Raw genomic sequence first — 25,504 nt, forward strand, 5'->3', positions numbered from 1 at the left:
CCATATGCTTTGGATCACCGTGCATCTTGAGCAACATGCCAAGGGTCATCGGCTGCTCTTAATGTTCTCTTATGAGAAATGAAGAGTCAGCTGGATCAACACCATGACTAACGTTGCTAACGTTCCCCTCAGGACCACACGGGACCATGACATCAGTTCAAGAAATCACACTTTGGCTGCTTAGGGGAAATCAAGAGTGAGCAATCGGCCTCCCAAGCTTGAGATAAAGATGACCTGCATGCCTGACAGATATCTTTAGTATTACTGAGCAGTCTGAGTAAACACCATCGCTCTGTGGTCAAGAACATGAAGAAAATCCATTTAGATTACTGAAAGAGGAGGTAGACAGTTGCCCCACAAATACGTAAGAGTACACCATGAGCACATGCCACAAGGGCAGCAGTGAACATTAGATTTCCAGTTAAACCAAAGTGAGTCCTCTTCAAAGGCTTTTACAGGACAATTGTGTTCAGCAGAAGAGCAGGCCCATGAAAGAGAGTTATGATCGCAGGCATACAATCTGACCTCTGGGGTCAGTAAATACACTGTGGCCCTACTGCTTCCCTAGCCAATACAGATAGAAAAAAATAAAAAACTGCAAAGTGCCACTCGCTGGTTTGCAGAGACTTTGTATGGCTCGGCCAGCTGGTTTCAATAAGCTGCCCTGCTCCATTTAGCATCTCTGCCCTGCTGGAAGGTCAACAGGCAGAGTGCTGGACGTAGGTAGACCCAATGGATGCACTTTTAAGAGAGGACACACTAGTGATCAACAAAAGTGCAAAGGCCTTGCTAATACAGCCATCAATGGGTGTTTGTTTTTCTCGGTGTGAGGTTCTAGTGTTGCTCCAGTATGGCAAACGTCCATATAGCTTTCCATTGTGTCATTTTCTCTGACCCATCTAATCATCTTTAAAAGTTTGGAACTTAGATTAACTCTCAAACCCTAACGGTTGCAGTCCAAATCAATAATCAAGGCGTCTTTCACTTTCCCCATCCCCATAAATCAGTGCGTTGGAGGAAGGAGCTCTGCAATCTGGATGTTAGAGGGGATTTTGAATGACAATAAAAAGAAGCAGCAACACAATAGCTGACACAAAGTGCTAACAGGCAAACATCTTGTATGAATTGAAGCTGATGTTTATTTAGGCCAATGCTACATCTTACATTATGCTGTCAGGACTGGATTAGTTCAGAGTTAATGAGGCACTACTAGTCCAGTATGCAGGTGTTCAGTGGATTAGCAACAGTACTACTTTTCTCCGTGGGGAATACTAATGTCAACAGTCAGCTCAGTGAATGGCACAGAGAAAGACAGGGACTCCCTGAATCTTTTTATGTCCAATAAAAACAGATAGTGAACCCACTCGACTTCAGTAATATTAACTCCATTAATAAAAGCCATAATAAAAAGCCAAAGGCAGTGGCATAACAGTAGCATGCTATACTTCTAGGAGCCCAAATAAAACACAAAGATATCACAAAATGAATACAAGCTGCCCAAAAACACATTAGTCACTCAGAAGAAAAGTATCTGCTCAATAAGCCTGATTTCATGTGGGAAAATTTATTAATTTTATTTTTAACTCATTTATCACTCCAGTTATCGCCTGATGATCACCACTCCCAGTCTGGATGTTGACTGCACCAGATGTAGTTCACACCAGGTCATGCGCAGTGGTAACATTCTGATAAAGACGGATGAACATTGAAATACTATATAACTATTACAGACTGAATGTGTTGTGGTATCTCGAGCCATATTGACAAACTTTAAGATGCTGTGGCTACACTTTCTCTCCCTGTTCATCTGTGCTCTTTGCCGGCAAAAAACAATAGATGAAGTGGGGTTTTTTTCATGGTCGTGTCCAAGCTATAGAAAGTCTTTCATTTATTAGAACCATTATGATATTGCATGGTTTCTCCTGTCCTGTCGTAGAGGGCATCGCTTTCACAGCTGCTTACGTAAAGTAGCTCTGATTGCCACATGAAAAACCGTGGCGCTGGAATCTCATCCACTCATAAATATGTGTCTGTCATGCTGACCTAAAACCACAATTATGAGCTTATAGAAGCCAAAATTACAGAGCTGTTATAATCTGCTGTCAGATATTTCTTTCAATGAAATGAAATAAGTCTATGATCTCAGCTAATCCCTGGCACCCCCACCACCACCACCATTGTGTGCCCAAATATTTATGAAATTCAAAGCAATACTACATTATTGTTCATTAAATCTAATGAGGAATCTGTCAGCCACGCATTGTGGTTGTTCCTCGTCTTTCACTGCATATGTCACCTTCAATACTGAGGTTTTCTCATCAGTGGGCAGGGGGTGAATCATTATTATTACAGACTTAGAAAAAATTCAAAGAAGAGAAAACAGATGAAGGGAGGGTTGACTTCAACCTTTCAAGTCTTTTCTGGGAAGTGCAAAGATTAGAAACAAGGTCAGTGTGAGGAAAGATGCCTTTGAGCTAGCTTTTAATCTGAAATACAAAGAAAATCTGTTAAGAACTGGACATAATGTAGCAGCATATAAAAGGATTATTGAATGAGTGTGAAAGCATATTGTGTTAGATCTAAGTGACAAATGAATGGGAAAAAACAAGATATTCTTTGAAATCAAGGTTTTTTTGAGAAGCACAAGAAGTAACATTTTTGAGAGATTAAAGATTAACATCCCTAATGAAAAATAAAGACTTAATTTAATAGGAATTAACATACTGTACATACACATACACAACCTAAGCTTTCCCAGAAATCAGTCACAGATTGAGGAGAAAAGACCTAAATATTAATATATTGGTAAAAAAAAAATCACAACACGTTAAAGCATCATTTGACCTTAAAGTTACACATTTCAGAACCAAAATGGATCTGAAATTACAAAATTATCCAAAATGTTAAAGAGTTTAAGGATTTTAAACATTTCTAATCTACTCACAGCCCTCGTCCCAGATATTATGATTAGATTTATTTCTTATCATATAATGTGTTTGTGTGTCATACTCAATGACAGTAGGAAAAGAATTCTATCTTAAGTCTCTCTATTTTGAAGACATTCATATCATTGACACCAGTTATTCACCTTAAAGTCAAACTTTTAATTCTTTGGAGAAACACCCTCAACCCCTCGCTCCTCTTTAAACTCAACCAAGGTACCTGCAGAAATGATTCTAGTGTGAAAAATAAATGAATGCTAAAATGTTCAGAAGTTATAAGACATGACAAATATTTTGTGAGCTAATTAAATAAAAAGTTCTGAAGAAGTTTGCTCAGGAGTCCCAAAATGTTGAGTTTTTCTGAAACACACGGGAATAAATGAACAACAACACGAGAGAGAAATGACAAAAAAAAATGGAAAAAAGTTTAAATTAAAGTTTTAGACTCCCAATTGTGTCTATATATAAGGAACAATGAAGCAGAATAAACAGTTTGGCAATAGCAATGAGAAAATTAATCAAATTTTGGCCACATTCCCGAGTGTGTTTGTCAGCTGCATCTCTATATTTAGCTCCATATGCTCATCCCACAAATGCAGATTCTTTCCATATGGCATTGTTCCAACAGTATGAGCTTTCTTACTAAGAATTATGATGATTGCAACAAAGAAATTATTTACCCAACACACACTCATTACTTTTGTGCTATTAACGTGTAGCCACATGTGAATATGTTAACTAAAATGTCTGCAAAAAAAAAAAAAAAAACTGAGGAGAGAAGATGCTGGTTTCTTACCCCATACTTGCACTGGCGTGAGGAGGCTCCATACTGGAAGCGACACTGCTCATCTGCATCGTACACCTGGCCCGGGGCGACTGTTGGGTACAGGAAGTCTCGTTTCAGAGGTTCATTGTCCAGACACGTCCCCCGACCTGAGCTGTCAAAAAAAGAACCTACAATAGGACTGTTTCTTACACAAAGGAAGCGTTTTGCACTTTGCTGAAGGCAGAGACACACGTGCCAGGATGGGACTATTAAAGGGCGGCCTCCACCCTTCTCTCCGACTCCGTTGGCCCCTCGACCGCCGGCATGTTGACTCGTGTAGTTCGATTCATTTAATTTTTCCACAAAATTACCATCATAACGAAGCTTGTCAAAAGCTCTGAGAATGCCATGTAATTAATGTTGATATGACACATCAGCACCTCCTCATCAAAGCCAGCGCTGAAGCACAAGCAGAGACATTTTACCGGAGGTGAGGTCGGCCCACGAGAACCAGCCCTCTCTGATTATACGGCTCTGTTTCGTGTGTCACTGCTTAGACTGAATCCTACTGAGGAGCCAATAAAATGACAGTGCGGGGAGAGGAAGGGAAAAGTCTGGAGTGAGCCGTGGGTCATACGTCCAGGCCTGAGATTATGTTTAGTCTGTTTTGTCAGATAGAAATATGTGCTCTCGGTGAAAACTCAAATAAAATTCAGGGAAAACACACGCACACATGTGGTACTTCTGTATTCTAGTAGCTGAAACCATGAAAGTTAGCCGGTGCAGCCGTTTACGCTGATGAGCTTGAAGACAGAAAAATCAAGTGCGGATGCTTTTTTGTCGACGTGCGCGAGTATAAAGTTGAGTGCCAATAAACAAACGCAGACGTATCTCATTTCGAACCTCTCTGCTTCAGAAGATCCTCTCGAGGCAAAACATTACCATGCCTATTTACTGTAACACTGTGTTCTTTCCAGTTGCAGCAGCTGCAACGTGAGGTGGAACGATTCCCTTGCCTCCAAGAAAGAAAAAGTGGGCCCGGTGACAACAATAACGTAGAGTTTGACTTTATGATGGATCAGAAAGGGATCAAAGAGTGGAGAAAAGTGAACGGTAAAGCCAAAGGACAATTAAATAGCATCCATTCCTCTTTATTAACCGAACTTTAATATCTCTTGTCAACAACCTGCTGCCAATCGCCGGTGAAAACGTTAGAATGGTGAACTTTTTTTGTTTTCTCTCTTGTCTTTTTAGTTTCTCAGGAGAAAAGAATATCATTAAAATATTGCATAAGGAAAATATGAAAATGAAAGAAATGAGTGCTTCATGAAGACGTTTATACATTTTCTCCACCGGTGTTTGAAAATCAATGAATTCTTTAGCAGGCAAATCAACACATTTCCTGAATCACACATTTCTTCCAATCTCACAATGATGATGTAATCACAGTCACCAAGTACGAAATAGGTGTGTTAAACACTGAGGTGGGTTCTTCTGCAATCCTGGCTTTCATGAAAATTCGTAAGCATTTTGGAATGTCTTGAAATAAAGAACCTCTGTGATGGAAAAGTTTGATTTCCAAGTATTTAAATGAGACGTAGAGAAAAGCCTTGATTTAAACAAGTTTGACAAATGGAAATTAGGATAATTTTTGAAGCCTGTCATTTCATTAAGGATTACTACTTCAATTGAAGCAAAACTGTATGATGGATGCCCAGAGAGATGTAGGACAACAGGCATACTCTCTAAGTTAGAGACTCACCCAGCTGAATCAGTGCTGAGCTGATTTTTCACTCTCTACTGCCTGGTTTAGATAAAAAGATGCAAAGGGGTGTGATGTTCAATCTGTCAATTTACCCTTTTACTTTTTACCCCAAAAGGTTGCCTGTCAGCTGTGCTTTGCAGAGATTAGTGACAGGGGGAAAAGGGGACCCGGAGTCCTGATATCAATGCACATAATCGCACCTTAAGCAACATTAAAATCACCAATGGGACTAAGAGTGCATTTTGGGATTATGAGAGGAAGCAGGAAAACACAAATTAAACATGTTTAGGCACATGCAGTACATGCAACAAGGTGGTAGTTACAAGACTTTTCTATGGGAAAAGAAATAGAGAGAGATGCTGCTGCAAAGTTATCAATGTTGTAAAGCAAGCAGTTACATTAGAGCCAGGGAGTGGTGTGCCTTGAGCTTAAAGTCGAAAGTCTTCTGAATCAGAGTAAGGTTGTTGTTTTTTTAAATTATTATTATTATTGATAGCATTGTCAAATACAGCTGTGGATTGTAGGGGGATCCAAACGTCAGAGTGATCACCCTCCTCCAGCAGAAACTAAAAGGAGCTTGTTGGACAAAATTCGTAAGTTGCACTAAGCAACACAAATACGATAAGTCAAATTCGATAAGTCAAGAGCAGCACTTTCAAAGAGCCCATTTCAGGGTTGTTTTAAAGGAGATTATAATTATTTGTCCTTGTGGTGGACAGCGAAAAGTTTCAATCTATTTCTGTCACAACTGGTGAAAACATGCCATTCCTTGTTATAAAGGATCCAGTGAGGATTCAGTGGCTTTGTTGTGACACTGAAGGCTGTAAGAAAATCTAAGTTGGTTATGCAAGTTCTTATGCAGAACCAAAAAGAAGAAAGGATTAAGACTTCAGACTGTTGCTTTTCTGTTGTGCAGTTGCATGTTCTCTCTCTCTATGCATTGATTTCTCTGGATGCTGTGGCTTTCTCCCACATTCTTGTGAACCTAACTGGTGACTCTGTGAATCATTTTGTTGTGTTGAGAGCAAAGCAAAAAAAAAAAAAAAACATGTCAATATGTGTTAGTCAGAAGCAGGAAAAAAACCACACTCCCAAGTTAACTGGAATTTACCCTCTGAATCACTTTAGAATTTAAAGTCAAGGATAGACTGAGTAGACAGAAGACATAAAAGGGGACAAAAGAAAGCATTTAAAATATAAAAAAGCTTCAGAAGAAGTAGAACAAGCAGGCAAAGAGACATTGCAATAGAGGTGCCAAAGAACCACAAGCAGACTGGACAAGGATTCAACAACTATCTGGAAAACCAAAGAAGAGATTAAATGTTAGTCAAGGAGTGAAAACTTGCAGCAAGTATTGAAGGACAAAATCACGATTTCGAAAAAAGAAAAAAAAAGCTACACTTTAAAAATACATTTAAGAAGTGTCATGTTCATTTGATCCATTCTCCCTGTCTTCTGTCTTTCTTTCACTCCTGTCTTTGCAATTACTCAGAGAAATGACTCCTGCTCCTTGGAGGACCCGTCTCATCACAGGAAGAGGCAGACAAACCAGCCTCCCCCACCCTCACCCCCTTCCGACTCCCTGAGTGCTCCGAGGGTAAAGCTTCTCTATTTATTGGTTTGGAGAGAGACAAAATAGTCAAAGTTTAAACATAAGCAACTATTATTTGACATTGTCGCAAAGACTTCCTGTCCAGCGGATTCAGCCAAACTCATTACGCCGGGCGGATGTATCTTCTAATAAAGCGGGAAGCGTCAGCGAACCTTGAACTTGGCAAGACGGCAGAAGTCACATGAGTCAATAGAAAGTGTTGAACTGCCTTCCTTTTGACATGTATAACCAACTGGCATGTAAACTTGGGAGAATAAACTATGACTGAACTGTGAGTGTGATTATAAAAACCCAAACAAAGCGCCACATATTGCATCAAGCAAAACGGTGAATCTAGGCCAATACCGCAGCCAAAGTTGTTTACTTGGCAGGGACACGCGTGTGCAATATCCAAAACTCTGAATGAGGGAGAAAAAGGGAGAATAACTGGAGTTTACAGACAGAACCCTTTTGTCAGGCTTCTACAAAGAGCCACATAACCTAAGTTAGACCATTCTGCTCGGAGATGAAGCGAAACAGCTTTGTCTGCGACGGTCATCCTCACATGCTGGAGCCAGGAAGTGGACGGGAACTCGACGGCATGGTGGAGAAGTTTGTTCTTTGTGTCCCAGTCGGAAGCTGGCATCTCACACCGTCATCTCTGTCACAAGCGGTGTTCACCGACGCTTCTCCTGCAGCTCTCAGCCGGAAACATCCTTTGACAACCGCAGTTGCTATTATCCGCTTTCTTGGAGGGTCTCGCCGATTGAACATGAATACACAAACAGACGGAGGGACGCGCCGCAGACTCGCAAACCAACACTGCAACGCAACGCTGTGCGCTGGGACCTGCAGTCAGGTCTACAGTCGTGAGGAATAGGGATGAACTGGAAAGAAAGGAAAATGTGTGCCATGTGCGTGACTGTACACTGCTGTTACGAATTGAGATATTTGCAATTCCCTCAGCTTCTTCGCTGGAGCAAGCTTGAATAAATCAGTTCTATTATCAAGGGTAAAGTAGAACAACATTTCCCAACACACTAGAGTAAGATAAAGCATTAACAGAATGGGCTAATATTCACAAGTAAACACTTGTAATACTTTATGTGAATATATCAATATTGGAATATTTGAAAGTATTTCATATATTAATATCTATTTGTCTTTCACGCAAATCACATCTCATCTCATCTCATCTCATCTCATCTCATCTCATCTCATCTCATCTCATCTCATCTCATCTCATCTCATCTCATCTCATCTCATCTCATCTCATCTCATGTGACATACCCAGGCTGCAGATGGATGTTTTTGGATGCACTTTATTTCACCTTCACCCCGTTTCCGTTTCTGTTTCTGTTTAACTTTCCGGTTGGAGGAAACAACCTGAATGTCTGTCAGGAAGGTTGTTGAGAGCTCCAAGAAAGACGCCAAATCACCCAATCATTCATTTTTTCCTCAATTAAGCAGGTTGTAAGCTCTTTATCTTGTTTGAATCCAGGATGCAGAATCCTCAATAAATCCACACTCAAAAGTGAGTGGTAGAATAGTGGATAGTGACAGTGAAAATATCCCTAGTCTTCTCCTCATGCGTATATTTTTTTGATTCCAGATTCATCATCCACTTGTGAACTAGGGTTGTTCTATTGGATCCCTAATATAAACATACTGAAAGCTTTCTAAACGACTGTCCCAGTGTTGTGCAGAGAGCAGAATGACAGTCAACATCATATGTATTCATTCTGCTACTAATGACTAGTTTTGTGTGGATTCAGTTACAATCTGGTTCTGAGACTGGCAGGTCTCATCCATAAAGTCCCCCAGTAACCACTTTTCTGTTTCTCTCCATCTTTACGCCTTCTTTAACTTATCCACAAAACAACAGAGCGGCGGTTTGAGGCATCTGGCCTGCACGTCGCTCCCGAGGACCGCATGAGCTCCGACATCGCCCGCCTTGTGGTGCGAGGATGCAAGAACGGAAAGCGCTCGGTTATCACACGCGGCCACAACGAGGTCTGGCGGGAGTTTCGATGATGAAATGGATGTGAATAAAGTGGGGAAGGCCTTGCATACAAAACAGTCTCGCGGGTCACCGCAGGGGCCAGAGAGTGGCAGCGGCGCGTTGTAAAAGCGTGACAGCTGCTCGCAAGCAGAAAAACAGGAATGCACCTTTTTTTCCTCGCACACAAACGAATGCAAGCCAAGCACAGTCAAGAGTGTCCCACAGCAAACCACCATCATCCACTTACTCGAGAAAGCTGGTGATGTAGTCCTTGCTGCAAGCCGACCAGGAAAAAGGGTTGGTGTTGGCTGTTATGTGGGCGGCCATCAGCTTGGCCGTCTCGTGGCCTTTGGTGCCACAGGAATTCCCGATCCCGTCGTGGTTCATCCCAAAACTGAAAGAAACAAAATAACGGTTAATTAATGCTGACGTGAGTGATGATCCATTCTAAAGATGGTCTGATTATAAAAGTGGCCCTGCACGCATGGCAGTAAACTGCACTGAATGATGTCTGCCTCAGTGGCTCTGGCAGTAAAGCTGCAGATCGGCAGCTCCGAAACAGCTGTGTGAAGGGGTCAAGGGTCAAACCCTGTCTGGAGCTCGACAGGAACGAGAAAAAAGTACTAATCACCACTGTGATGCCTGCCTGTCAATCATAGCCTGCAGGTCTGAGCAGGCAGCAAGAGTGACGTAGGGGATCGTTTGGTTCGATCACTGAGAAAAGACAAATCCAAAATGTTTTTTTACTAAGAATTGGCAGGTTATGTAATAATGAACGTTTTACATTTACATTTACTTCTATCTGTTGTCTAAATGTTATTCATAATGTCGTTCTGCATTTGTTGGTGACAAGCACGAAATAAATGTGATTTCAATAAATACTCAAAAAACAGTGAACTCACTACGGGTTTTCTCAGAAAATCTGCAGGTGACATTCTTTCATTTCATTGAAAAGTATGACATTCAGACGTGTAAAGATAAAACAAATCATTCAATAAGCCAAGAAAACAAGATTCTTCATTTAATTAGAACACATCGTTATCATCTGTCGCAGTAGATTCTAATTGCGAATAAATCATGTTAACAATTCACTTGGAAAAAAAACCGAAAGAAAAACCCCTTATCTGTCTGGATATCATTTAAGTGAATATCTCGGGTTACAGCAGGATGTCAAAGCTTACTTTTCCTTACGGTCTAGGAGCACAAATCAGGTCTAATGTAAATAACAAACCCTGACCACATCGCACAGTCTGACCCTGTTTTTCTAAGGCTGGCGTTTATGACATTTTACCCTACTCTGGAAATAAATCAGGCCGGCTGAAACCCTGCTGCAGAATGTTTTTTTTATACATCCTCTCGAAGCAGAGACTATTTTTACAACTGCCCCACAACAGAAGCAGACACGAGACATAATAAAGGAAATCGCCATCTTGCTGAACTCTCTCGAGGGAGATACGTAGACTAATACATCATCATTATTTTGCTTTATATTCAGGAAGAAAGAGCCAGAGGTATGTGGACACTGACATTTGCATGAGGAAATATGTGGAGATACAGTTCAAGATGTCTGCAGAGGGGGGGAAAAAGGAGGGGGTACGTACATGTCGGGTGAACCCGAGGAGTAAGAAATGTTTGTTTAGGAGCAATTCATAACTGTGAAAAAAGGTTGGGGATGAGCCAGAGAAAAAGAGGTTTACTATAAGTGTGCACTTTAAGTATATGTAAATGGGTTCAGTCATATTTCCAGGAACTTATAGAAAAACATAGTCTGAAACTAAATTAAACATGTCTGTTAAAATTTAGCAGACATGTTTGATTTGGGACTGGAGCTCTATTGACAAGGATGCAGGGAATAATGGTTTTGTGCAGGTGTTTATTAAAAAAAAAAAAAAAAGAAACCCAAAGTGTTGGAGAAGCTGAACTTCTGAAGTGATGATGAAGCGAGGTGAAAATTCAAGCACAGTCCTGAATGTCTGTACCAAATTTCATGGGAATCCATCGCATTGTTGTTGAGCTGCTTCACTGACAACCACAAATGCCAACCAGGTAGGATTTGTTCCCACCCGACGAAAACCACCTGCTCGTGAGTCGGATTGCGTCTGTAAGATTTGATCATCATGCGTCTAATTTAGGCCCATAAAAATTGCGAATATGGAATGAGTTATGCTCAAACAATTATAACGAAGCCAAAACACAGCATAACTACAGCTAAATGTCCACTTTGGGTGGACATTGGATTACCTGGAGATAATCTGCACAAGCAGAACATACAAACACAAAACCCACAAACTGTCCTGCAATGAGTAAATCACACTAAATGAAAATAAACATTACATGCACATTATGTGAATCTGTGATATGATTTGTAAGCAGAAGGCAAAACGTGTATTGAACGTCTCACATTCTGTTGCAGGTTTGAGGGCACTCTGTGTGAGGGATTTTCATGTTTTCTGCATAGGTGCGTGAGTTGTCTCTGGCTTCCTCCCACAATATAAAGTCATGCTTGTGAGGTGAATTGATAATTGTGCATGAAGGATTATGTGTCCCTCTCTTAGCCCCATAAACAATGTCTCACTGATAATAACTTGTATTTACAGTCGCTGGGTTGCATTAGCCGAGATAAATAAACGTTGGTTTAACTTTGTAAGAGCAGTCTGTATGTTATTAGTTCGCCTCAGCTGCCAATCCTTATTATAGTTTCCAAGTATCTTCTTCCAACTAACCGATAAAACTGAAAGTGAGCTTAAACAGTAATTAAACAGAATGACCCACACAGTGCCAGACAGAAAAATTGTAATAATATAACTATGGGCTCATTATTAAGACAGATCCCACTAGCAGAGACGATTAAACATGAGACAAACAGTACTTTCCCATGTATTATTTTCTATGCGGAGAAGAATGTAAAGTAACTTTACGACTTTTCAAAGCAGTAACTAGCAATTACTAATTTTGAGCAACTTGCACAGCACGGCTCGAAAGAAACATCTGGGTCAGTCGCTCGTGCTTTGTTTGACGCTGTCTCGCCTCTGTGATCTGCATCAGGGAGCGACGTTAAAGTTTTATATTTTTATATTAGGATCTTAAACGTCTTTTAAAACTCACTTGTGGCCGATTTCGTGCGCGATGGTGAAAGCAGAGCCGAGGCCGATGTCTTCATTGATGCTGCAGCTTCTCTCCGGCTCGCACATTCCAGCCACCGAGGCCAAGCCTACGACACACACACACACACACACACACATAAATACACACATGTATGCTAGACAAACATACAAACTCAGGGTCAAGGTGTACCAGCAGTCTTTAGAGACATGGTCATAAAAGTGGGATTCCACGCGTATGAACTGCTGTTTGCAGCAGTGCTGAAAGAGAGATTCACGAGGGGGTGGGGAGGGGGGGGGGTGGGGGGGTCCAGCTTGGCACCCACAGCTAATTGTGTATTTCCTTCTTGCAAAAGACAGTGACTGCTGGAAAACGTCTAGACAAGAGTCAGATTTATACATTTCCTTTCATGTAACAAGGGATCACCTCCGACGTGAGCCAAAGGAGGGAATATAAGAACCTTCCGTCCAACGTCGTGCCCCCACCAGAAAGCTGTCGGAAAACATCGATGTTTTCCTCATTTCAGAACTGCAGTTTGCGAGAAATGAGGGAGGAAAAGGGAGAGGGAGGATAAAAAATAAAAAAATAGAGGGATAGTTGAAGGTGCTTAAAGTTAAAACCCCTCTGCAAACCAGGTGTCACAGGTCCTTTTTTCCTCAAAGCCTGACAGGTCAGATTGGGAGACTGCAGGCAATTCTTCACAGATTACATCTACAGGTGACTCGAAAGCAGATCGTATGACAGCGCAGCGTAGAAGTGTGTGACTTGCATGTGTGTTAATGTGCAAAAAGGTCAATTCACACAGTTTACAAAACCACCATGTGTATCCTCAGTGATTGTTTTGAGCAAAAGTTTTGTTCCCTTGTTTCCACATTTTAGCACACCTTGAGAGTTGTGTCCTCTTCAATATTCGATTAATTACATAAAACATATTGAAGTACGGCAAAAAAAAACAAACAAAAAAACAGCAACGTCATTGTAACCAAATGTTCAGTTTTAGGTTGATTCTTTGGGAAATATAATTCATTATGACACGATAGGACTGCAATAAGCTAACAAACACTTTTTAGATTCTTTATCAAAAAGAATAGTTCTGGAAAATAAAGTAGGATGGCAAGAAAACATAAATTTGAGCATAAAACAACCAATTCTCATTTAAATGTTTCTTTTTTTTTACTTGGTGTGTTTTCCTAGCTAAATTTCTACAATATGAAAAAAGCGTAATATTATTGTCCAACAAATTCACTAAAGCTTTTTCATATAGTAATGTAAAAATGTGCATGAAGCCAACACTGGTATACAGTGATGTCAGATATTGTGCAAGATCCACATATCTCCTACCTGGCTTGACTTTTGTGAATGTGAATAATGTTATTACAATTCTTAATTTGTTGAGCTAACTAATTAGAGCTGAACGATTCTGATTCTAATATTTATACTTCTTTTGCCATACATCTTACACTTTTATTTCTTTTTCATTTATTATTCCATGATTTTCATTATTTAAAGAAAGAAAGAAATACACAACAACTCAAGCCAAAAATATACATCTTTGTGATTTAATATATATTTAACCCTTTAACTTGATTTTTAGAGATTTATCTCCCCATGTCCTGCACACGCAGACTAAGGGTCCAGGTTTGCTTAGCATCAAAAAACGTGGACACAGCAGGTCAAGTAGCTGCATCAATGTTGGGCTCTGCAATCGGTGACACCTTCAGATTTGTCTGTATAGTTTCCACGATCTCTCAGGCTCCCCTTGCTAAATGTGGCATGGCTTTTGTATCCTCTTTACTAAGAGGCTAAACAAGAATAGACTCGCAAATCAGGAGGCCACTGAAACCATTACTGTGAGGAGGAGAGCAGGGAGCCTGAAGGTGAAGAAAGAAGGAGGAGAGGGAGGGAAAGAGCGGAGGCTACTCTACGATTAGGTTAAGAATGCGTGTGCGTGCGTGTGTGTGTGTGTGTGTGTGTGTGTGTGTGTGTGTGTGTGTGTGTGTGTGTGTGTGTGTGTGTGTGTGTGTGTGTGTGTGTGTGTGTAAACACACACACACACACACACACACACACACACAGTGCACTGCAAGCTGTTTTCTTAACACCGGGTGGACTGTGCATTATCTCCAGCCCCGTGATTACTTGGTGACCCCAAAGGCCAGCGATCTGACCTGAGACCGTGACCCCGCCAAGAGGAGAGGAGAGGAGGTGGAGGGAAGGAGGAAGGGGGGTGGGAAGAGGAGGGGGAGAGACAGCGAGGAAGCCAAGCAGATGCCAGGGCAATTAAAGCGACCGGGGAATGTGACGAATGCGGTCAATCTGTCAAACCACCCCTGAAGTCACAGTATTACCTCCAAGATATACTGTGGTGCCTGCGGGGCCTTTAACAAAGATAAGATGGTGAGAGTGGAGGACTGGCTGAGGTAGGAGGTGTGGGGTGGAGCTGAAGAGGGTTGAGAGTCTTCTCTTTCCCACCCCTTATACCCCCAGAGCCTGCATATCACCCACTTTATCTCCCTCCTGCATACTCTTAACACTCCCTATAATTGTCCTTTTCCCCTTCCATTTGCCTTTCAACCCCTCTTCTTCTACGTATCCTTCATCTTGCTTGGCTTTCCTGAACATGCCTCATCCTTTCGCTCTCCCTTAACCTCAACTGGAGGTGTGAACACCTGAGACAAACTCGGGACAAAGACAGAGCGGTTTTATAAACTGAGGGGAGGCGGTGACTGCCGCCGTCCAGGTTTGAAGGGGTTCAGCCCAACTCGAGGAGGGAGCTGTGCCGAGGAGCTATAATAACACAAGTGAAAACATCCTTCTCATTATGTCTCGCAGGAGTCGTCTGGTGTTCCTCTGAAGGAGACTGCGAAGGCTGCTAAATAAGGTTTGTCTGAGGACAAGGCTGGACGAGAAAAAGAAAACTTCTCCAGAGGGAAAATGGGGGGTGTGGGGGGGGGGATCGTCAACAACGGCTAAGGTTACCCATTTGGCAAGAAAACACACTTTACTCCACTTTGGTCCACTCACCTAAGGTACCGCAGGGTTTGTTCTTGTAGGTGCAGATGTCATACCTAAGTACAGACACAGAAAAAAAGGGGGAAAGAACACAAACAATTAAATTAACTCTACGCTTAAATAATTTTCCTCCCCTTGGCTTATTGCCGTTTCATTCTTTCCTCGTTTAATCACGACGTCTGGCCAGATATAATCTCCCCCTTTAGCATAACAATAGTGTATAATGAAGTCATGACAGGTTTGGTTTCTAAAAAACACCTGGTTTGACTCCTCCATCTATAGCATGAGACTCTCCTTCGCGAAGCGTTCCGTCATGAATGAAAGGGGGTAAAAAACAGCAATGCTTCGGTCACACTGTGTCCCTGCTGTTAACCCGCGTAAGTCACACACAGGTAATCCAATAGAGCCACAGTGCTTTAAGAACACATCATACATTTCGAATGAATGATCCAATCATTCCTAAAGCTTTTAATCTATTAAAACCAAGGGCACTGCAAATTTAATTTCACCCTCCTTCCTCTCCTCTCCTTCTCCCCATATTTGCTCGCTCTCTTTCCTTTGCAGTTCCAAACCAGAGAGGTACAATTGTGATTTATCTCCCCGAATCCGTGGGTCCAAATAAGGCTCAACGAAGCAGCAGAGATCACTTCCAAGATGATAAGTGGTAAGTGAGTTAGAGAGTGTTAATGAAGAGCTGCAAGGAGGATGTCTGATTACCACGCAGTACAAAGCCTCCATTGTCTTTTAAAGTATTACAATATAGAAAAGTGTCTAAATTAACACAAGTAGCACCGAAAATTCGGTCAGTGTCATTCACTCACCATTTATTTTTCTGATAAAACACATAATCCACAGAGACGGGGGGGGGGGCACAGAGACAGTGAAAATAAACTGATTAGATAAACTTAGCAGATAGACTTGTGTATGCTTGAGACAGAAGTATCATCAGGAAGTAAGAAAACATAGTCTTGATGGTCAGAGAACTGATAATGAAGAAAATTTGATATATTTCTCTTCTGGTTTATTGGCTGCCCAACAACCATACTGTGTAATTTGCATCATGTGGCCTTATGGATCACAACAACAAAAAGCCTTATATCTACTTACTGTTTGTTGATTTTGCTACTATCATGCCACTGTGGGGTGTTTTCTCTGTCCTTCTCCATTTTAAATAAGACATGCTCTAGACAACACCAGTGGGGGGAATATACACGGTGGTTGCTAAGTAATGAGGCCCAAACAGTTCTGGCAACAATGAAGCAGATTCCAGGTAATGACAGAGTTTTGCTGTGTTATGGTAACACCCCTGACATAAATTGCAGGTGACAGGTACAGTACGCCTGTAAAAGCACATTGCATTTTCTCACTGTCGCATCAGTCCGAAGGTAAAGTATAAGCAGAAGAACAGGACTTTTTGAGCTACTGGACTCATCGGAAATAACATGCAACCCAAAAGTAGAAAATTACAATGAAAACAGTGACTAAAAGAAGAGCAGTTTGAAAGACGTGCATCCAGGCGGGAACATTACACTGACATGCAAACCAATAGTGGCCTGCATGCATGAGCTTACCGTGTAATGAGGACAGCGTTGTCGTGATGAGCCATCCCATTCTCTGGAATACTGTTTCCATCGCTGTGATGAGACAGGATGGACTTCTGCCACTTGCAGAAACTGTCCAGAGACTTGTCGGCATGATGATTGATTTCCAGGTTTGGCTGCAACAAGAAAGAGATGCACACATGCAAAACACTGCCTTATGTTGCTCTTATAGCAGGGCATCAATTTGTGACATATTACATTTGGATCATAAATAGAGTTGCGTTCTCTTGCTCATGTCTCGTATTATATCATATTTGATAACACATTGGCCTCAGTTGCATCCTATTATGGCTTGCTCCATTAACTTCTTTAGCATCATTGCTGTATCATACCATATTGAGTGTTTGACGTCCTATTAGGTTGTATTGTTATGTCATGTCATGCCATCACATAGTACAGTGACCAAATAGAACATTATCATATGTAACATAACATAAATATCAATGACTTGTAAAGACAAAACATCCTGACCCCCCCCCCCCCCCCCGTCTGTGGTTGGCTGCTCATTAATCTCTCCTCCTCTCGTTAGCAGACATGAAGGCATATATGAGACATCCGACCTGACGTGACTCGTAAAATTGCTTAAACAGAACATTTCTCTGCAAAATTTGATCGAGAGGTGAATTGTAGACCCATAAAATCCTTGATCTATGTCGATCTGTTTGCTTTCCAATGAGCTTGTAAATGCAAAAACAAGAAAACATACCCTTAGAAGACAACAAGAAAGCAGCCATAAACTACTGTCATGTGATGACAGCGCGAGGCACCAGAGCCAGGGCTCAACAATTATCTGGCTGAATTAGTCGGAAGAGTGCTGTATTGAGATTAGAGGGAGGTTAGAGGACCAGATTTTGGAAGAGCGAATGCATCCTTGGTCTGATTTAGGAGAAGATGCGTTTGTAGTAAAGGTAAAGCCATTCACAGCATGAGGAAAAAGATGAGTCAGAAGAGTCGATCAAAGGAGAAATGTCTGCAAAATGAATCGACTTCCGCGGATGTAACGACCAATCAGGCAGTGCTGGTTCCAGGTTGAGAAATTAAACACAATACCAAACAACTCAACGAAACATGTCTACTTTTCTTTGCAAGTCATCCAAACTGAGGACTGATGCTGCCTTCCTCTCGGATTAGAATGAGACTAAACTTTGAAAGGAAATTTCATTTATCAACCTGATGCTAGATAAAAAAAAAAAAAAAAAGCCAAGATGAGCCCCTTCCCCACTTTGGGAAAAACCAGATGGTAGGAAAACACTGTTTCTCGCATCACACTTACATACACATGTACAGTGCATGTAAAAATCCTCAATCAAGGCTCCCTGAGGGAAGATGCCTGAGCACATCTTTCATCTGAAGTGGTGGCCATATGGTGAATAGCCTCGCTCCTTCTGACCCCCCCCCCTCCTTATGTCACATAAAACACAGCAGCTCACTCACGCCAAGTGCATCAGTTATACACTCGCTACAGATGAGGGTACAGATACTAAACACTTAAAAGACAAAAGCAGAAATAAGGGACTTACCTGATCTTCAGTCAGAACGATCAGTCGGGTCACTATAATGTTCACAACATTTCCGAGGCTGGCATCACGGTAAAGTTTGGCAACCTGACCTCCAGAAAAGAAGAAAAGACACAAAGTCAGACAACTGAACCGTGACACTGTTCAAATTTCCAAACACACAGTTCCAAAAAGTAGTTGATACCACTTTCCAACATCCAATAAAGACAAGAAGTGTCCTTTGGAAAGAGAGATTTCTTAAATGTTCTGCAAATTTTCGATTTTCTTTTTTTCCAAATTGGCAAACTTCTGCCCAGCTTAGCCTCTGAGAGACTTTGTCTCTCTAAATTACTCTTTTTTTTTTTATTTGTTAAATTCATAATGCAATGCAGAGTTATTAGTTCAACTGTGAAAAAACATAAGGTTGATTAAATTTGAAAATCAATACTGTAAGAGAAGCCAATTTGAATTGTAGCCACTTTGTTTTCTTCTGGTTAATGGCCTGCAATATCCTGGATTGTGAACCAAAAATAATTGTTAAGTAATTTACTTGAGGAGCTAGATTTGTCTTTTAAGGAAGTTTATTTTCTGAAATATTCGGAGCGATTCTGATAGAACTGTATATGGAATAAAAATTATGGAGAACTGAGGCTTGTTTAAAATATCCTGTGGTAAAACATGAATTAACTGTACGTTGCCTGGAGGCATGACTGTGACCGTATGTCTCTGTTTTCACCAAGAGTCAGCTCAGTTCATGGATATACATTTTAAAGGTATTATACAGTTGATATTACACACTGCATTTGAAGTTCATTTGTTTCATGTAGGAGACTGTTTCAAATAAACTTAGTATAGGAGTATAGGGCTGGATCATAAATGAAAATAATGAGGGCTTTAACTTAAATGTTGGTCTATATTTTTAGAATGATTACAGGAAGTAACCACAAATGAGATGTCCTGGTGCTCCAAACAAGCTGTTGGTTTCATACTGAAAACCTGAAAGGATATTTTTAGTCTTATGTATAGCTTTGTGAGACCAGACAGTGTTAAATATGTCATCACAGTAGACAATATAATTTCGAAACGGCTCCTATTGGAAAAAGTACCAGTTTATCAACACATTTGATGAGAATTATATCTCATAACATAGCAGGCAGTCATAAAACCAAAAAAAAAGAAAAAAGTAGTTCTCAAACTTACAATATTCATCACAGAAAGGATGTAGTGCTCGATGTCTTTGCGTCCATGGTAACCGACCATCATTTTATCAGCAACCACGAGCGTCTCCACGAAGCGCTCTGTGCTAATGGACCGCCTCTGCCTGCGCGTGGCATTTGACTGTTTGTTACCGTTTTCAGGAGCGGAGGACGAAGGTGTGCTGAACTGGCATGGCGGACTGGTTTTAATGAGGTCTGTGAAACATGAGGAGACAAGGGCAGGTCAGTGAGTCTGTGCTATTACACATATTGAATCAGGATTTTGATGCGTCATGTGTTGGAGGGAGAGCTGGTTGGTATGTGATTGGTGCATATAGAGAATCTGCCCCTTTGAACCGTGCAGCTAAAGCCTTTGTTTTATGACCCAGATGCTCTGGGAAAAAGCTATAAGATGGTACATGTCAGGGCATGCTGGCTTCCTGGCGATGACAGCCTTTGCTGTTTCTTATAAGACCTTGGCCCAAATACCTAAATATCCACCTGGTTCTTTTTCCAATTCGTCGTATCTCAGCATCTATCTCATACGTAGCATTTTTTTTCTTTTCAGCCTCTTGAACTGAGTTGTCAGAGTTTCAAAATCTGAACATGATTGTTGGTTCTATAAATAGGATGTGTGTTCCTATAAAAGTCAGAGCCAAGTGCTTCTTACACACTGAAGGGACTCTCTTTTCATGAAAACTGCAGCAGGAACTCACTCTTACAGGTTGAAAGGTGTCCCGGGCCAACGGCAGCTATGGCACACAAGAGGCCCGGTTATGTCTCACAGAACCTGGGCCTAAAACCAAACCAGCACTTCCTCCAACCTGCTATGTATAGTTCTTCCTTTACGTCAGTTCCACCCACACAGAGTCCAAAACCAAACGGAGGTTCACCAACCTGAAATGCCACAGCTGAACTCCTGGCTATGCTCTTGTGGCGAGGGAATGGCAGACACTTTATAAATAACATGTTGCTGTGCTTCTTCCCGGCTCCATTCACTGGAGGTGGTGGAGGATAGGTTCTTTAAAGGCTCTATTAAATACTGTTCTTCTTCTGTTGTTATAACGCCGTGCTTGTAGAGAGAGAGAAAACCAGTGACGTTATAAACAGCAACCATTCAAGCTATACATATACAGTTTCAATTGCTTTGGAGAAAGATATCAGCTTCATTAACCTGTAGGACTGTAATAGTAAAGAAAAATAAATCATGAAGCAATTAATTACATGTGTATACATATAGTTAATGTCACATTTGAGTTTATTTGTATATTTTCGGACAGAAAGTAAAGTAAGTTGGCACCAAGACGAGTCTGCACAAGTAAACCTTGTGTATTTTTAATCATATATACATATATATATGGGATAAATCGCATTGGTTTCCTACGACGTGAACGGAGCCTAAAGACAAATGTATCTTGCAAAATATGCACAATAAGCTATTTCAAGAGAATAAATGCTTCAATTATTCAACCACTTTGTTAAAGTGCAGCTCGCACTGGCTCCGCTTCAAACTCCAAACACACTCCCTCATGTAATGTCCTCATTCTGATTAAGGATGTGTTTAAATGCACACAGTGCATTAGCCACTAATCTGCAGTCAAACTCCAGAACCCCACACAATCAATTACACCAAGACCAACACTGAAACATTTGCCTCTACCCTTCAGTGCCTCCCTCTTGAATATAAACTGGGAAAGGTCCTTCAGCTTTGGGTTAATAGGAAACACCGGCTTGGCTCTGTAAAAACCCACAATAAGCACAATTAACCACATATCACACCGGCTTACAGAAACATTTCTTCACCTTTTTTTTTTGGGGGGGGGGGGGGGGGGGGTACTGTGTGATGTCAAGATCTCAAACTGTCCAGACAACTGATTACATTAAAGCAGAGACACAGTTTTGTCCATTTTTGGTGCTGTAAGAAAAAAAGGGCAAACACTAATTCGATTTATGACACTCAGCAGCAGGTCTTGCCAACACATTTGGCTTCTTCTTTTTTTTTTTTTTTTCTTTTCACATGATTACATTTGCCAATAAGAAGCAGGGCCTTTTTTTTTTTTTTTGCTCCATCTTGCAAGTTATTGTGAAGCAATGAGGGATATTAAAATTTCTTCCAATTCCTTGATTAACGGAGAAACAAGAACAAATGAGCGTGTGCGTGAATAAAAAAGCCCGAGGACTAAGAGCTCAGACAGGTTAATCAGATGCCTTGTTAGTGCATTTTACTTTCAGACTGCAGGCTCACGGTGTGATCTCACCCGGTGAAGTGTGATAGCGTACCAAATGGGAAGAAAAGGTCTTTATCGCAGGTCACTGACATGAAGTGATTCTTCAACATTAGCGTCACCTGCCTGCAGACTCACTTTGCCAAGTGGAAAGAAGCCAACAGAACAAAAACCAGACTAATCCTCCGAAAAACCCGCCTGCGATGAGAGCATCCCGAGCTACGTGTGTGTCAGTGATCTCCACTGTGGAGAAAAATGTGTCATGAAACAACATCTTTACCGTAACACCAGTACTTTAAGGAGTCTTGCTGCAGTTACCGGTTTATGGATAACAGTGCAGTTTTCGTGACTTAAAAGTACAAAAGGAGAGTTGTGCAGCCGCTGTCTCTCTTTGTCTTACTCACTGAGCTGTTCGATTTAGGATTTGTAGTATTTTGAAGTAATTAGTTAGGGGCGAAAGTAATGTATCACTGGAGTACTCCCTCAGTTAATCCTGTCACTGAGCTGAAGTACTTCAGTGTTGCTGTTTCTCATTAGCTGAACAGTCAGCACTGCGTGCGTCAGTCTAATGATTCCCTCAATTGTGTTGAGCTGAAGTTACATTAGTTTGTTGGAGGACGATGGTCAGTAACATGAACGTTAACAGTTCTCGAGATATGAAAAGAAGCAGCAATCAAAAGAGATAAGATAAACTAGAAATATGGACAGACGGCTCCTATAAATGGAAGCTACTGTTCATTCAGGGCCGATAATGGATCACAGCTACTATGGATACAGGCGAGAGTTGACGATGATCCTGGCTGAAAATCTTCCACGACAGTTTCAAGAAGACGAAGCCAATAAGACATTATTCCTTCAATAATTAATTACTAGTGCGTTACTTCTCAAATGACTGACGCGACTTTATTTTCAGTACGTTATTCCACTGTTATTCTACTGTACGCTTCACTGTATAACGACTATCTGCTGCTTTCATCATATTACAATTAGTTTATAAAAAAAATGTTTTTTCAAAAACCATTGACATCAAAATTTAAAGCGTTTCTCTCTGACTAACTGATGTGACATTAACGTGTGACTCCGTGCTTGATCGATGTACATATTGTCAAATGAGTCTATTGGCAGTAAGTAGTGACATCATTTCTCTCCTATAGGGAATTTAATGTGAGGATTTGTTTTCAGATAACTGAAGAAAACTCTCCATTGTCAAACAGCTTGAACTCGTCATTTGAAGAAGCCATAAAAGCACCGTCTTGGACTCACCAGGCCTTTGCAGTTGCTGAGTGCCACTCGGGTCGTGCTGTGCTGATTTTGCAAGAATCCAACATAGTGGCAATTATCGACTAAGTTGTGTCTCCACTCCAGCCCTTCTTTGCCCCAGTACTCCACGGTGAAATGCTTCGACACCAGGTGGGGGCTTAGGGTCAGGTTCAAGTGAAAGTGCTTTCCATAGGCCGACAGTCTGTAGAACAGACGGGTGTCTGTGGGATCCGGCTGGTCAGACCCGGGCTGCGGTCCCATCACGGGGTCCCCGGCCCCCCGTCTCCGTCGGCCCGGCCGGTGGTGCTTCACAGTGTAGCTCAGGAACTCGCCGTTTTCATCCACCCGCACAGGAACAGTCAGTTGGTAGTGCTGCAGGTAGGACAGGAACTCCTCTTTTACCGAAGAAAGGAGTGAAAGGCAAATAATAAGAGATGAACAAGAGCATCATCCTGCTTGCATGACTTCACGTTGTTTGTTCCTCCACACTACATTACGATAATGCTACTTACAACAAAACACATAGTTGTTTAACAGCCTAACAAATAGATTCACATAAAACAATGGTGTACTGGATTGTTCAGGTGGTCGCAATTTTAGTCATATTAGCATTGTATAGCCATAAATCCTATTCTTCAACTGAAGCCCCTCTGAGAGTCATTCTCTGCACAACATTTTGTCCTGAGGTTGGCACAATACAAGCTTTTCAACTTTGATGATAGAAACTGTCTGTTCTGTTATTTTTACATAAAACACACCAGTCCATCTGCAATTCTGTGTCCGGATATCTGTCTAGATAACAGGATAACTTCAACAACTATGTTAATCCATGTTAGAAACTGTGATCATCATAACATGGCTTTCATCAGTTTTTTTTTCAATTATTTTATAATGATGAAGATTGTTTTGTGGAAGAGTTATTCTGAATAACCATTCTTTTGAGTTGGGCACATGAAAAAGTTGGACCGAGCTATACATTTGACTCAATTTTGAACAATTTAAATCCATGTGTTATAGAAAAGCAGAATGTTTTCATAAGGTACTTTTTTTTTCTGCTCTGCATCAGTCAAGTTCAGGGAAAGGTTCATCCACAATCATGACCTATGTATGTACACTGTTAAAAATAAAGCTGCCACTATGAGTAAAACCATTGTTGTGCATGTGCCACATTGGTTTTGACTTTCTCTTGCAGAGCGATCACAGACAGCCAAAGCTCTATATGATGGAGTGAATACGACAAGACTTTTCCTTTCAACAAACCTACTTTAAATCGTTGTTATCATGGATATTTTCAGACCACCTCTTAACTTTACTGTCTCCAAAGGTGCTGTGCAAATGACGCTTCACGAACTGATTCATTGCGACGATACCTTGAGAGTTGTGTGAAAGTCTGTTGACGCTCTGAAATTCGGAAGCGGCCATAACCACCAGGCTCAGTGTCCAAGTCAGCGTCTTCCACAAAATTTCCATAATTCGGGAAAAGATGTGACATGGGGTAAGGGCAGAGGGCGCTACAAGCGGGTCATAAGCACACAGTTGGTACCGCCGTGCCACACCATAACAGGTCCGTGGTCCCGTCTCCTTTGCCGAGATGCTCCCCTTGTGGCGCTCGAAGGCTCACCCGGGTCTCAGATTTCTCCTGAAGGCGAGCGCTTCCGCATCTCAGTGGCCTCTGAACTCATGTCAGCAGCTCGCAGAAAACACTGTAATCCATCAGACACTGTCAGTCCGCAGGTGTAACTCCAAACCGGAAGCTCTATATTGGAAACTTGTCTTGACCAATCCATGTGCATTCCTGTGGAGGGAATCAAGCAAAGATCATCGCTAGAAAAAATAAAATAAAATAGGACAATGTCTGACAATGAACCCATGAAATCAATATGTTTGCTAATGCTAAACCAATGAGCTAATATTCCAAGAACTGAGTGATAAGGCCCTTTGGAGTGATCAGGTTGAAAACAATCAATAAGGAAAACTGTCACATTTAATACAATTTTAGGAAGCAAATTTTAATTATCAATACTTGTGAGATACTGATCTTTGAAACCAGTTTGGGTCAACATATTATGTGTCGATTTGTGTTTTTTAATCCTATCTTGATAAAACAAACATTCACCCAGTTCTAATTATAATCAAAAGGGGATTTTTGTAAACAATTTCAATTCCATTTCGTTTGATACATTTCAAGTTATTTTGATGAAAAAGCCCATTTGAACCTTCTCTCTTGGTCTTCAATAAGCATGTTTCAGTGTTTGTTCATATGTTGATGACAGTACTGTAATATTATTTTTACATTCAAGGTTTTTGGTTCTTGATTAGCATTTTAAAACTAAAGTTTAATCTGGTGGAATGTATTTCCACTACTTTTGGAGATTCTGTAGAGCAAGCTATGAGCGGTCTAACTAATCACCACATGCAATCTGTCCTCTACTGGTAAATATTCAGTGATATCTGACATTTTCACCCCATGCGAGCCATTACTTGTAGGAATTTGGCAAAACATGTTCCTCTAAAGACTTTCTTCCTGGAGTCCAGAGGACAACTCC

General features: G+C 41.1%; 1 protein-coding gene across 3 annotated transcripts in view; it reads right to left on the minus strand.

Moving 5' to 3' along the window:
- adamts6 (ADAM metallopeptidase with thrombospondin type 1 motif, 6) overlaps nucleotides 1-24,428 on the minus strand; it is a gene marked incomplete at both ends in the record, with an annotated part of 59,602 nt that extends 35,174 nt beyond the window's left edge. The window contains 10 exons of one of the 3 annotated variants that reach the window (XM_080509581.1): nucleotides 3,739-3,880; nucleotides 9,314-9,460; nucleotides 12,172-12,277; nucleotides 15,193-15,236; nucleotides 16,752-16,897; nucleotides 18,302-18,385; nucleotides 19,478-19,689; nucleotides 20,371-20,545; nucleotides 22,962-23,353; nucleotides 24,329-24,428. In XM_080509581.1, the coding sequence (XP_080365707.1) occupies nucleotides 3,739-3,880; nucleotides 9,314-9,460; nucleotides 12,172-12,277; nucleotides 15,193-15,236; nucleotides 16,752-16,897; nucleotides 18,302-18,385; nucleotides 19,478-19,689; nucleotides 20,371-20,545; nucleotides 22,962-23,353; nucleotides 24,329-24,428 (1,548 nt within the window). Of the gene's footprint in view, nucleotides 1-3,738; nucleotides 3,881-9,313; nucleotides 9,461-12,171; nucleotides 12,278-15,192; nucleotides 15,237-16,751; nucleotides 16,898-18,301; nucleotides 18,386-19,477; nucleotides 19,690-20,366; nucleotides 20,546-22,961; nucleotides 23,354-24,328 lie in introns of all 3 variants that reach the window. The other 2 variants (XM_080509583.1, XM_080509582.1) reach the window with 2 other exon arrangements.
- Nucleotides 24,429-25,504: the final 1,076 nt, after the last annotated feature.

This window comes from Blennius ocellaris (assembly GCF_963422515.1).
Source record: "Blennius ocellaris genome assembly, chromosome: 15".
NCBI lineage: Eukaryota > Metazoa > Chordata > Actinopteri > Blenniiformes > Blenniidae > Blennius > Blennius ocellaris.